The sequence below is a fragment of the Mus pahari genome, chromosome 4, assembly GCF_900095145.1.
Source record: "Mus pahari chromosome 4, PAHARI_EIJ_v1.1, whole genome shotgun sequence".
Classification (NCBI taxonomy): Eukaryota; Metazoa; Chordata; class Mammalia; order Rodentia; family Muridae; genus Mus; species Mus pahari.
This window is the reverse complement of record NC_034593.1, coordinates 130,224,758-130,238,383: the sequence shown is the minus strand read 5'-3', so window position 1 is coordinate 130,238,383 and position 13,626 is coordinate 130,224,758. Positions and strand designations below refer to the sequence as shown.

General features: G+C 44.3%; 1 protein-coding gene across 3 annotated transcripts in view; it reads right to left on the bottom strand.

The window, feature by feature from the left end:
* Kyat3 (kynurenine aminotransferase 3) overlaps positions 1-13,353 on the bottom strand; it is a 42,679-nt gene extending 29,326 nt beyond the window's left edge. The window contains exons 1-2 of one of the 3 annotated variants that reach the window (XM_021196402.2): positions 13,230-13,353; positions 7,851-7,950 (exon numbers count right to left, since the gene is read on the bottom strand). In XM_021196402.2, the coding sequence (XP_021052061.1) occupies positions 7,851-7,949 (99 nt within the window). In that variant the 5' untranslated portion in view covers position 7,950; positions 13,230-13,353. Of the gene's footprint in view, positions 1-7,846; positions 7,951-13,229 lie in introns of those variants that run through there. The other 2 variants (XM_029538112.1, XM_029538113.1) reach the window with 2 other exon arrangements.
* Between the last annotated feature and the right edge of the window lie 273 nt (positions 13,354-13,626).

The window sequence follows — 13,626 nt, the reverse complement described above, 5'->3', positions numbered from 1 at the left end:
CACACACACACACACACACACACACACACACACCTTGCTTTAACCTCCCTACCTAATGTCTTCACCAACATATTTTAAAAGTAGCTTGATTTATGACTACCTTTGTTCATTACCACAAAAGCTCCATCAGACTGCTAACCCACTGGAACGTGGAATTTGGGTGTACCCGTGCTCCCAAACCACGACAACTCATATTTGGCTCCAGAATAAGCAATCTCCCTCCGCTTTGGCAAAGGTTGTAAGATACTCTTCGGTGAGCACACCAGACTCAACGGCAGAGGTAACTAGTGGTTGTGTAAAGCTCACTTCTTAGAGAGCATCTAAAGGTCTGGGGTGAATTGTGAACACGGCTAAGCATGTGGAGTGCATTTTTCCATCAGTGAGATTTCAGGTGTTGCATATTCAGGAGCTGCTGTCTTATTATACAAAGTTGCTGCGGAAATCACAAGCTACTTAATCTTCTTCCCTAGGTTGAAGGGAAGGGCGCCTCTCTAGAGCTTCAACACAAGGTGGCGAGCGAGTTTAGCAAAGATAAGGAAAAGCGGCGGCGACAAAGCTGGTTCCTGAGATGAAGGGAATTACAGCCCCGATACAGGAAAAGTTACAGCTGTACACATGTTAAGGACGTAACCAACAGGATTTAATGCTTGTAGGTGGGATGAGGCAGGTACAGAAGAAAAAGCCTCACAAACAAGGGGATGAAGCTAAGGAAAACAAGGCTGTTAAATCCAGACGGTAGGAGTCAGTAATCAAGTATTACCCAGTGCAGCCAAGGTGACTAGAGGGCAAGAAAGGCCTAAAAGAGAAAAAGCAGAGCTGTATACAACGTATTGTTCTAGAAGAACCCTGAATACTACACAGACAGACAGACACACACTATTGTATTTTTATTTTACTTATTTGTATATACTTTGATGTTCCAGTGCCCACAGTCACAGCACTTAAGACTCCTTCATTCCTTATCATTAATAGTACTTCATAATCTCTCTCTTTTTCCTTAAAACACACTGGAAACGCCATTCCATCTCCCAACCTTTGCCATGGCTTCTTTTGTGAAGTACGCAGCTGTCACTCGGGCTTCTGTGCAACCTGGCACTCTCAGGACTGCACTGGGACATTACCAAGGGCCGAGGCTTCCCCTGGCACATCAGATGCCCTCAACAGCCCAAAGCTATCAGACCTCTTATCTGCATGAGACGCAGACTAAACCTGCATGTCTGTTGGTATAAAGGAGAATGATAAGAAGGTTGGTGCTACTGTTGTCAGTGCAGAGGGGCGCTCCAGCTCACAGGGAAAAGACCTTGAGCCCACAGGTTTTGCTTCATCTGTCCCCACCTACTCTACTTTACTTCCCAGGAGACAAAATAACCTCCCCTAACCCACCCCCAAATTCACTCTCACAGAGGGACATTAAGCCCCAGGAATCACCAGGGAAAAGAAAACTAAAATCAGGATACATCATAATGAATGCATTAAGATGTTTGTAGGCAGCAAGTGTTGCTGACAGGGATGTGGGCAACTGGATACTGTTCAAGCTTCATGGGATGTAAAGGGGTCCAGGCAGTTTGGGAAACGTTTTGGAAGTATCCTAAAATAATTTAAATATAGTTAAAAATAAACCAGACATCTCACTGTGTGGTGTTTACAAGAGAACGGAAAACCTCATCTCATACATCAATGCACAGGGACCCTTCACACAGTTTCTGTGCAGAAATCTAAACCAAAAAAAGAAAAAAAGAAAAAAGAAAAGAAATTTAAGCCTAGAAACAACCCAACGCTTCTCAAAGGGGGGAAGGGAAAGGAAAGGAAGCAATGGCAAAGCCACATTCCGAAGTGGCACTCAACAGCAAGGAGGGAGAAACCACCGATACGCTACAGTTAAAATCACTGTATGTATAACAAAACCCTCCTATAAAATACAAAAAGCGAACTAACCCTTAATGACAAAGAACAAATCAAAGGACTGGGCTATATCTCAGTGGAGGAGTGTTTGCTCTGAGTGTGCAGGCTCTGGGTTCAATTTACAGCTCCACAAGGCAAGGCATGAGCTACAGAGGAACACAAGGCCTGTTGTCGGGGTTACAGGGATGCTGTGTGGTTGCTTGTGGCTGGTTTTTCATGGTACTTTCCTCCAGCAAACGATCATTGAGTTGTCATTCTTCACTGTAGTTTGTGGTATCTAGACTTATCCGATTTGAAAAGGTTGTCAGGGTGCTCTGAGACCACGCCTCCTTTTTCTCTCTGGAAAGAACGTTCCTCAATAAAGATTAACAAAAGGATCTCACAGATAGGAGCTTCCCAGATAGGATCTACATATTCAAGAAACCAGGTGGAGTACTGTGTTTGGCCACTAGATGGGAGCACAAATACAAACTGCTCCAGCCATGATGGAGCTGGACCTCTGAACTAAGATTTTAAGAGTGAGGCAATTACACCAAACACAAAGGTCTGAGAATTTAACGGAAACTTCTAAGCAACACATATTCGGTTTCTCTATTTTATACAGAATTATTTCTAAGCTGGGTTTGGTGGCTCAATCCTGTAATCCCACAGTACTGTCGGCTGGAGATAAAGGATCACTACAAAGTTGAGGTCAGCCTGGTCTACATAGTGCTTGACTCAAACTACAAATAAGCAGGCACGCAGGCATGGTGATGCACACCTCTACGCCAAGAACTTGAGAGGCGGAGGCAGGAGAGAGCCAACCGGAGCTACCTAGCAAGCTCTAGATCAGACTCGCGCGTAGGAAACCCTGCCTGAAAAACCAAACCAAACCAAACCAACCAGCCAGCAAACGGAACATTTTGAATGTGATGTGTTCAACTTCTCTTGACTGAACTCACGAGTGATCTTGACTCTCTGAGAGATGGTGTGTTAGAGGAAAACCTTACGCATACCTCAACAGGAAGCCAGGCACGGGTCCCAGCACACCCTCCCAGGACCGATCCTAGGAGAGCAGTGGGTGTGAGCTATGCTGGACCTTCCGTAACTGAAGGCAAACAGGTTATCCATCAAAGTCTGTTGCTGCAGGTTTGGCTGACTTCAGCCTGTGGGGAAAGTGGTTTGCCTTTCCATGCACTGCGTATTTCATACACACCTGTGCCCATTGGCTTCTTTGAACTCATGGCAGCTGGGGACACAGCTAAGCCGTGGAGGTTTCCCGGACGCTAGGGGTGGGAAGGTGCAGCTCGGCATGTGGTGCAGTGGTCCACGCATGCAACTCCAGTGTTCACTGTTAACTTCTGCGTCTCACCTAACACCCACATGACTATCAGACAACACTCCTAACCTGTACCCCTAACCTGAGTGAACCCCTGTCTCTATCAGCCTTGAAGCTAACGATGAGACGGCACCTGAACTCCACAGATAACCAAAAAAAAAAAGAAAAAAAAAAAGGCAGCTCTGTTGGTTTCCCCTTCTTGATGACCTAAGTGATGGCCATCAGTATATTGCATAAATGACTATAAAAAGTTCACACAACATCTCTCCTGACGGAACAAGTCATTTAGGGAAGCTTGAATCTATATCCTGGAGCCAGCCACACAATCACTCATACTTGGTTCAAGGTAAAGCCATTTTCTTATTCCTCCTTCCATCTTTTCTTTGGACTCTCTCTGTTGCCAATCCAGGACTGAGTCAACATTTCTGAACTCCTAGGCTCAAGTGACTCCTGACTCAGAACCGGGGGAGCAGGGACTACTGATGTCTTCTGCCTTCCAATTTGAAGTGACTTCAGCCACTTTATAGCAAACAGCCTGGCTGGTGCAGAGCTCTCTGATGCTCTCAACGTCTCAATCTGCTTTTTCATCCTCCAATGGGGTATAACTTTTTATCTGCCTGATAATTTTAGGACTTATTTTCCGTGTGTGTGTGTGTGTGTGTGTGTGTGTGTGTGTGTGTGCATGTGTGTGTGTATGTGCATGTGTGTGTGTGTGTGTGTGTGTATGTGTGTATCTGTAATTGCATACAGGTGAGTGTGGAGGTTAGGAAAGGGTATGAGATCCAGGTTATGGGAGTTGTCAAGGTCTCATCTGGGGAGTGACTTCCCAGTCCTCTGTGAGAGCAGCAAGTGTTCTTAAGGCTGCGCTACCCCCGTAGACCCCCACAGCCTCAACCTTGTGATTTTGCACAATGCCTTGATGAAGGAACGGTAGGAGTGTTTTGTGACCTGGTCAGTCTTTAAAATGGCAGCTGTCAGAAATTAAACCTAGAGTCTATACATACTCAGTTATTTGATTGCTGGGGAGGGGGTGCTAGTGAATTGAATCTCAAGAAATTTGCAGGCTTGATTCTTGTTGGTGATTCTTGCCCGAGATGTGATTCACTTACATATGTGTTTTCTAAGCACACATAGGAATCAGCGTATCTTTGTAGCTTTAATTTTTTTTAAACCTATTTTTAATGATGGTTTTTAAACACTTTAACCTCTCTTGTAGCCCACCACCTAGCAAAGGTAGTGAGAAAAAAGGATACAGGGGTTGGGGAGCGGGAAGTGGACCTGCTCAGAAAAGTTCTTTGGAGGAACTCTCATCTGTGTTGTCTGAAAATTGGCAGTTCAATTTATAGGTTAACATTGGCAGGTCCATCCACTCATAAACACTTCACGGATACCCCAGTAGTCTAGTTCGGTAGAGTAGGGCTAGCAAACAGGAATTAACAAGCTGACACTACCTAGCAGAGACACCCAGGCCTCAACCTGAGACAATAGGACGGACCAGGGTCAACAGGGATGCCAGGAGAAGTTCTTGGCTATGCCTCTCATAGATAACGAATCAACAAAGACTTGAGACCAACCAGCGTTGTACAGCTAACTCTAGAAGGAAGCCCAGCTCAGCCTTTGTCATCGTCTGTCAGTCCCTTTTTATTTACCCTTTAAACAGCATGTGTCCTCCACAGGTCTTGCCTCAATGCATGAATCTGTCTCAGTTGACATCACTCTGTTAATCAGCCCAAGTCCACAGAATTGTCAAGAAGCTATAACACACCAACAGAAGTTTTTTGGTGCATTTCTCTCTATAGTCCTGCCAAATGTAGCTCAATGACACAACGTAAGGCAGACCTATGTGTTGTTTGCAAAGATTCTTTTATCCTTTCACATGTCTGTTTTAACAGAACATCTTTTCTCCTATGTCTGCTTCAGTAAAACGTTCCTTCACAAGTCTGTCTTAGCCTTTCACCTATGCCCACTCCAGCTAAATGTTCCTTTACGTGTTTGCCCCAGCAAAACACCATCTAGCTGACTTTCCAAAGAACCCTTAAGTTTTCACTTCATATATTCGTATGAGCCACATATGTAATCTAACATATTTCACCAAAGAGAATCACACACATGCTTTTTTGTTGCTGTCTGTTTGCTTTTTGAGGCAGGGTCTATGTAGACCAGGCTGGCCTTGAACTCACAGAGTGTCTCTGCCTCCCAAGTGCTAGGATTAGAGGCATGCACCACCACCCCCAGCTCACTCTTCTTAGAACCATTGGGTGATGCTGATGTTGGGTAATCACACTTGATTCGATCATCTATGTATAGGAGAAGGAAATTCAAAATGCTAATTAGATAGAATTCATAATATTTAAAAGCTGATTATGTTCTTTGAACTTTTGAAATCTACACAGAAGGGCTGAGATCAGAAGGGGGCTGAACAGCACGAAGGTCCTGATATTCTACCAGTTTTGATTTATAAAAACGACAATTAGAGAAAACTCAGCCTGATATCAAATACTCAAATTAGCATACGAACTTCACAAGGCCGTGATTTTATCTCCCTTTCTCCTTTCTCCCCTCCCCCTCTGTTCTTATTGTTAACCACTGAGTGATTTCAGAGCAAATCCTGGACCTCATCCCTTACCCCATTATATTCCTACTGATTTGGTAAATACCTTGAGAAAACACTGCAATGTCTTTACCATAATTAACAATGAGTTCTCATTCATTTTTCTCTTTAGTTTTTATATGGTTAAACAGATGGCAGGCAGGAAGTTTTGTTCTGATCAAAGCTCTGTTGCAGACAAGGCTAAACATCAAAGTGGATTCCTCACACCAGACACTAAGTTGCTTAGCCGACCACACAGACAAACAGTGGGCAGTGCAGCTTACTAGCCAACTTGTATAAGCAAACCATACCCATGAGCTTCCTTCTGCCTCAATCCATTCCAAAGAGAAACTGAAACAGCTGCCTGCTTATCTCATGGGCCACTAATTTCTGTGCCTATCTGACTTCCCAGCCTCCCATAGCCCCCGGTCCCTCACTAGGAAACTAAGTTTGAAACGACCAGTCTCCCATTTCTGCTCTTTTCTCCCTGTTTTTTTTTTTTTTTCCCATGTTCTAGGTTCCTTTCCTAGGCCACTGGAACACTTACTCCATAAAGTATTGCCCAATTCTAGAATGGTAATAATAATAATAATAATAATAATAATAATAATAATAATAATAATGATAGGTACAACAACAACAGCAATTCAAGTCTTCAAATTAAGACTTTCTGATGTTGTCCTTCAAAAATTTTGGGGCGGACTGGGTCAGGTTCCTAAACAAGTTCTCCTTGTTGCTATAAAAAGGTCAGGGGTTGCAGAAGGCCTGAGGTCCACAAGATTACCTACAGCACCAGAGAAACTAGAACTGGTGCACACTCAGGCTTTCTTCTTCAGTGGAAGAAACTGACATCCGAAGGTTGAAGTGGATGCTGTTTAATAACCTGGTGATCTTTGCTGTTCTGCGGAGCCAGCCCTCACCCAAATCCCCCTCATCCTGAGCACTGTTTCTATCAATGGAACCCATCTTTATGAACGAGGTCCCATGTCCTTTGCTGTTATGCTTGTTACAAACCGTCCCTGCACAGGCCTTTATGATGAGCATTGACTCTCAGTCAATAGAACCCATTCTTGCGGAAGAGGTCGCAGGTGATTTGCAAGACCCGTACTTGGCAAGAGAGTTTGATGCAATCATACTGTAAGCTTTATTGATAACTGTCACATTGAACCAGCCCAAGGGCTAACTAAGTCATTGCCTCTTCTGGTTCATTCCTCTGCTGACAGGAGTAGAGCTAGCAGGTACCCCCACAGTGGGCCACTCCATGGTAATCCCTCTGAGGCTGTCTCCCACCTACTCCCCATGCCATTCGGCGACAGACACTGGCTCAGTTCTCCATCCCGTAGTGTGACTCACATCGTGGGTTTGTTTGCTTTTCCATGGCATTCCCTTGCTTTACAGTCAGTTACATTAGACCAGTGGTTCTCAACCCTTCTAATGCTGTGACCTTTTAGTACAATTCCTTATATTGCAGTGACTCCGCACTATAAAATTATGTTTGCTGCTACTTCATAACTGTAATTTCGCTACTGTTATGAGTTGTTATGAGTCACATCTGATATGCAGGGTATCAGATGTGACTCCTGTGAAAGGGTCACAACCCATAGGTTGAGAAACACTGATTTAGGTGAACTGGAGGTCATCGACCTGCACTTTTAGACTTTTGGTCACGGCGATAGCCTTTGCTAAACAAAAAGGTCTCCATTTCAGCATGGCAGAGCCAGGCACAGTGAGTAAGGTACCCAACTTTGGGCAAGTCAATACACCTGTCACACTTTCTCATTTGGAACACAGAGAAACTCATATTCAAACTCATATTTTGTGACTGTTGACTAAGAATGGCCACCATGATGAGCCATGAACGACAAACAGGCAGGTGCTCAAAGAACCAGAGTTCTGGTCAGTGATGAGACTCGCTCCCTCAGCCCACACCACAGAATTACACCTTCCACTAAGACACTAAAAGTCCCTGGGAAATTGCATAGTTTTTAACCAACAATAGAAAATACATGCAGTAATGTGTCTGTGACAAGCAATACCTACGGCAGAAGTGCAGAGTCCGAGGACTTTCGAAGAGTAAATTGTCTTTATGGGCTTTGCTCTGCAGCCAAGGGAGAAGAGTCTCCGCTGGGCCAAAAGCATGCTAGAGAGAAGAGACATTGAAAGAAGAGTCAATGAGCGTTCGCTGCACCACTACAAGATCCCCGTGGGTGGCTGAGAGAACACAAGTGCATATAAGTCTTAAATTCTGATGAGAGGGGTTTAAGGTATAAATACACGGAATGAAAAATGCCTCAGACTTCTTCCCCTCACTATGCTATGTCGTATTAAGACTTCAAGGTTCAGGGGCTGGTGAGATGGCTCAGCGGTTAAGAGCACTGCTCTTCCGGAGGTCCTGAGTTCAAATCCCAGCAACTACATGGTGGCTCTCAACCATCCATAATGAGATCTGATACCCTCTTCTGGTGTGTCTGAAGACAGCTACATTGTACTTACATATAATAATAAATAAATAAATAAATAAATAAATAAATAAATAAATAAATAAAGGCTTCAAGGTTCAGAGCATTAAACATTAAACCATGCTAATACTGAGTGTGGGGCTCCTAGGACAACTTGTGGGGACTCGTGTCTCTCCTTTAACCATGTGACTTCTAGACACCTTCCTCAGGCTGCCAAGCTTAACAGCAAGCATAGTTACCTGCAGAACCATCTCACCAGCCGGGAACACATTTTTGGCAACTATACTAGCTTTCTTCCCCGCCTCTTTTCCTTTTGGATTCTCTTTCTATTGTTTATTATTCATTTCTGGAATCATCTGAATGTTCCTCTTTTTCATCTTTTAGAGACCTCCCTCAAGCTTTAGGTGGAGAGAGAGTTCAAACTGGGGATCTCCTCAGATCCTACCAGGGACCAACCTCGGCTTGGAGAGGGCCTCTGAGAGAAGGGGTGTCTGGGAGCTGCACAAACAACTCTAAGTCAATTTGTGAGTGCAAGCTGGTGGCCTATGCTCTGCTGGAGAGATTCCCAGACTGCCATCTCTCTTTCTATTCTTCTCTGGAGATCTGCAGAAAGTTCTCTCTCTCTCTCTCTCTCTCTCTCTCTCTCTCTCTCTCTCTCTCTCTCTCTCTCAAAACAGTCCTTTCTTGCTATTCTAAAAAATTCTCTGGATAACTCATTTCTTGCAGATCATAAGCCCAGCTTTTTATTTTACATATCAATCCAGTCACTTATTTCAGGTTTCCTTTTGATTCCCATGAATCAGTATCCCATGACCCCTAGCTCCTTAATTCTTAGGAGACAACAAGCACACATTTTCTTTTAACATTGTATAAGGATTCAGAAATCTGACTCTGTTAAGCACAGATAAAGGGGTTGGAGCCCATCGTGAAATTACCATTTCTATACCACCCCGGAGCCTAAACTTGCTCTGTCCCAGGCTGACCTTGAACTCAGGAATCTCTCTGCCTTTGTAATTTTCTGACAAGCTGGATCATTAATGCAGCTGCCTTTGTTCCTTTAGATTCTTGAATCACTCATAATTCATATTGCATCTTTACACTTTGCATAGTTGAGAAATTATATATTTTCCAACTCATGATTTTAGAGTTATTTCCCACAGCTCTAAGGGCTATCCAGAAGGTCCCAGTGTTTACCATTTTGCTAATATGTTAACAGCACCATTGCTTCCCGGTCTTAATACTACCTGATTATCATGGAGTCATTAAGGTTAACAGGGAGGACATTCCTTAAAGGAGAAGTAAAATATGCACATTATTATACAAACAAGCCTTATAACCATGGCAGCCAGTAACACTCATGGAGGACCACATCCATTGGCCCTGTCCCAGGTGCTGGAATAGTGTTATTCTGTCCCCACCAAGGCCATGCTGGAGCTGGTAGGGTCTCTCCCCCAAGGATCTTGGGGAACCCCGAGAAAGACGAGGAGGAGGAACTATAGGAGCCGAGGGGTCGAGAACACCAGAAGAATACAGCCCACATACATCAACTAGGTAGGGCTCATAGAGAACTTCCCCTTGTGTGCTGAGCACTGTCCTGGTAGTGCTAGCAGCTGTAAGAGGAAAGTGGGAAGATCATGTCTGTGGCTAGCCTGGGCTAGCAAGACTATCTCAAAATCTTGAGTGGCCAGGATGCATGCAGCTCAGTAGAGGAGTACTTGCCTCACACAAGGGAAAGTCCTGTGTTTAATCCCAGCACCTTAAAAGAAAAGAAAAACCCTAAAGCCACCTCCCCTTGAATTCATCCCCTGTGGTGCTTCAGTATTCTTAAATAAATAGTGGTATTCTTTTGAGACATCACCTCAGATCCATTGATGTTCTATTGAAATTGACATTAAGTCATTTTGCATCGAGATTTGTGAAGATATTTTAAATTAAATTATAACGTTTTTAGGCCAGGTATGGTGGCCTTTGATCCCAGTGCTCTGGAGGCAGAGCCAGGTGGGTATCTGTGAATTCAAGCCCAGCCTGGTCTACAGAGTGAGATCCTGTAATAATAATAATGATGATGATGATAATAATAATAATAATATCTTTGATTTCATCATGAACATGAAATTTTAGTAAATAAAAAGACAACTTACTAGAAGTTTTAATATCCAGAATAGATCATTTAGGAACTAGTCATATTTCATCAGTGGACATCTGGGTAAAGGTCACTAATAGTAACAGTCACTAGTGGTAACAGTCACTAGTAGGTAACAGTCACTACTAGTAACAGTCACTAGTGGTAACAGTCACTAGTGGTAACAGTCACTAGTAGGTAACAGTCACTACTAGTAACAGTCACTAGTGGTAACAGTCACTAGTGGAAACAGTCACTAGTACTAACAGTCACTAGTAGTAAAAAGACTAAGCTGGGCCCAGAGGGGAGGGTCTGCAATCCCAGCCAGGCCAAAGAGTGAAAGTGGATTGTCAGAACATCCATCCCTTAACTCCCTAAAGTTTTGAGACCGGGGTCTAATGAGGTCCAGTCTGGCCTTGAATTTTCTATGTAGCAGAGGCTAGCCTTGAACACCTGATCCTCCTTCTCTGACTTCCAAAGTGCTGGAATTGCAAGCATGTGTCACTTGGCTTCTTCAAACAGGTTATTGATAAATGAGAAGCTATGAATCTTACACTAATTTTGAAGATGGGTTTCCTGGACAACTATTTCAAGTGTCTCCAGTTACACAGGAAGGATTCATTGGGAATTTCTTGTGTACCCGTAGGGAAATCATTCAGTCTCAGGAAAATGCAGGGAGATCCAGGCAATGAAATCCCAGCAAATAGAACTCATCAACCAATAGCTTTTATTCTGAGTGTGTAAGGCAGTTGTATCAGTACATGGCGTTTCTTCTAACTTCTTAGACTAGGAAGGGATCGGACATGGCTCACTGGGTGAAGGGTTTGCTGTGGGTGCACACATTAGGACTTGAGTGTGGATTTGCACACTTGATGACAAGTCTTGCCAATGCAAATGTTGATGCTTACCCCATAAAAGGCACTGTGTGTTCCTCAGTTCCTTCGAACCTAGGACCATGCACAGGCTAGGCAAAGCTCTCTAGCAGTCTTAGCTATGTCCCGAGTTCTTATTTTAATTTGAATCTTGGGCAAACTAAACTGTCTCCAACTCCTTATGTAGCCTCAAGCTAGTCCTGACTCCACCCTTGGCCTCTCAAGTAGCTGTATAGGTGTAGGTAGCCCCTGTGATTTTTGACTTGGGAAACGCTATTTTGAGAATTAAATATAGTGTGTTGCCAAGTTGTTAGATATAATTAACTTTTTCCATTCTTTTTATTGCCAAGTTGTCTTATTGGCATTTCAATCACCAAGGGGGCAAACCCACTTTATTCAGTTATAGATTCTGAGCCTGAGAAGAAAACCAGTTTTCTTATTTCTTCTTCTTCTTCTTCTTCTTCTTCTTCTTCTTCTTCTTCTTCTTCTTCTTCTTCTTATTATTATTATTATTATTATTATTTTGGGTTTTTTTTTTTTTTGAGACAGGGTTTCTCTGTATAGCCCTGGCTGTCCTTGAACTCAGAAATCCACCTGCCTCTGCCTCTCAAGTGCTGGGATTAAAGGTGTGTGCCACCAGAAGCAAGACAGTGGGCAACCTAGAGATTAAAAGTTGAAGGAAAAACACAAATCTCAAAGGTAGGCAAAGCATTCAAAACTCAGTTTAAACGTGGTTAAAGTTTAGTGCTCTGAATTTACCACTCCAACTACCAAGTTACAAACCTGACCCATGAAGTTTACATACATAAAAAAATAGAGTGTTAGTCATTTGAAAAAGTGGAGAATCTTCAGGTTACCTGCAAGCTCACAAAAGACTTATTAGAGACAACCCCTCAAAGGGCTGGTGCTAACCAACTGGTCCCGTTTGTTTTCACCACATGCCATACCTGTTAGCCCGCTTCTAGAATGTTTATAAAGTTCGCTAATTGCAACAGAGTGAGGTGAACAGGGTTCCAAAGCTTGCAGAGTACAAAGAGGCGTTCAAGGACATAAAAGAGGTGAAGCATGAAAAAAAATACGGTCAAGTTTATCAGCATAGGAGTTAAGAGGCACCACTCAAAACGGGCTTTAACGCCCGTGAACGTGGGATTCTCTCACAAGGGAAGCTGTATAGCCACCTGATGCAGAAATTAGGATACCGCACACAGGCAAAAAGTTGAACAGATGTGCAGACTGGCTAGCTGAAGTCCTGAGCAAGCTTCCCGTGTGTCACCTACCTACCCAGCAGTTGGTGCAGCAGAAACTATAGGTGGAACACGGAATGGAGGTGCTTAGGAGCGAGCGGCTCAGATCCACAAGAATGCTTGACCTTCAGACACCTCTGATTAAGACTGCTTTTGTCTTTTGGAAAAGCTCAGAAAAGGTAAGCTCAAGCTTCAGGTGTAACTGCTTTAGTTTCCCTTTCCAACCTTGAACTTTTTACCTGGGCTAGGGAGGTAGCTGAGTTAGTAGGGACGAAGCTCTGGGTTCCAACCCAGGCACCGAATAAATCCAGCAGCGGTGGTGCACACCTCTAATCTGAGCACTGGGTGTGCGGGTCGGGGGTGTGGGAGTGGAGATAGGAGGATTAAAAAGTTCCTTTGCCACGTAACTACTTCGAGAACAAGAGACTGTCTCAAGAAACAAACACAAACATCTATCTCGGATGAACTGAAGTCAGTATTGCCCTTGCAAGAGTGCGTTTAAACACCCAGTCTACACAATCAAGAGTAAAAGGGACAAGGGTGGACTTTTCTCCAAAGAAAAGCCTGTCAACCCCAAGGTAAATCCCACAGTCTACGCTGTGGTCCGACCATGTGCCTAGTACGGGCGCTTCTCCTTCCCGCCGACCTCCCTTTGGCTCCCGGCTCCGCACACCCTGTACGCCCCGGGCCGCGTCACCGCTCACCACGTCCCGCCAGCTTACGTCTTTCTCCTAGTTCGAACGCGCCCCTGGTCTTAGTCCTGAGGTCGCTAGGTGTCGCCGGGGTCCCTGGCGAAATGCACTCGGGGATCCAGAAGCAAGAGTGCAGCAGGAACCCTCCCGAGCGTAGAGGGGGCGGGGTGGAGGCGGTGCGTGACTCTGACCGGGAATTGGCTCCGGTATCAGGGTTAAGGCTACAGATTGGTTACGGATTTCTCCAATCGTGGCGCGCACTGTGCGAGTGCCAATGAAGCTCCCAGACTTGGGGACAGGGCGTGGCCTTGGCTGAGTATCCAGGATAAAGTGGAAGTGTGCGTCTGTTTGGAGCAGGACTGATTTAAATCTCTGCTGCGCGAATTCGAAGTAGGTTCTAGGTGAAAGATGCTTGAGAGGCTGGCCT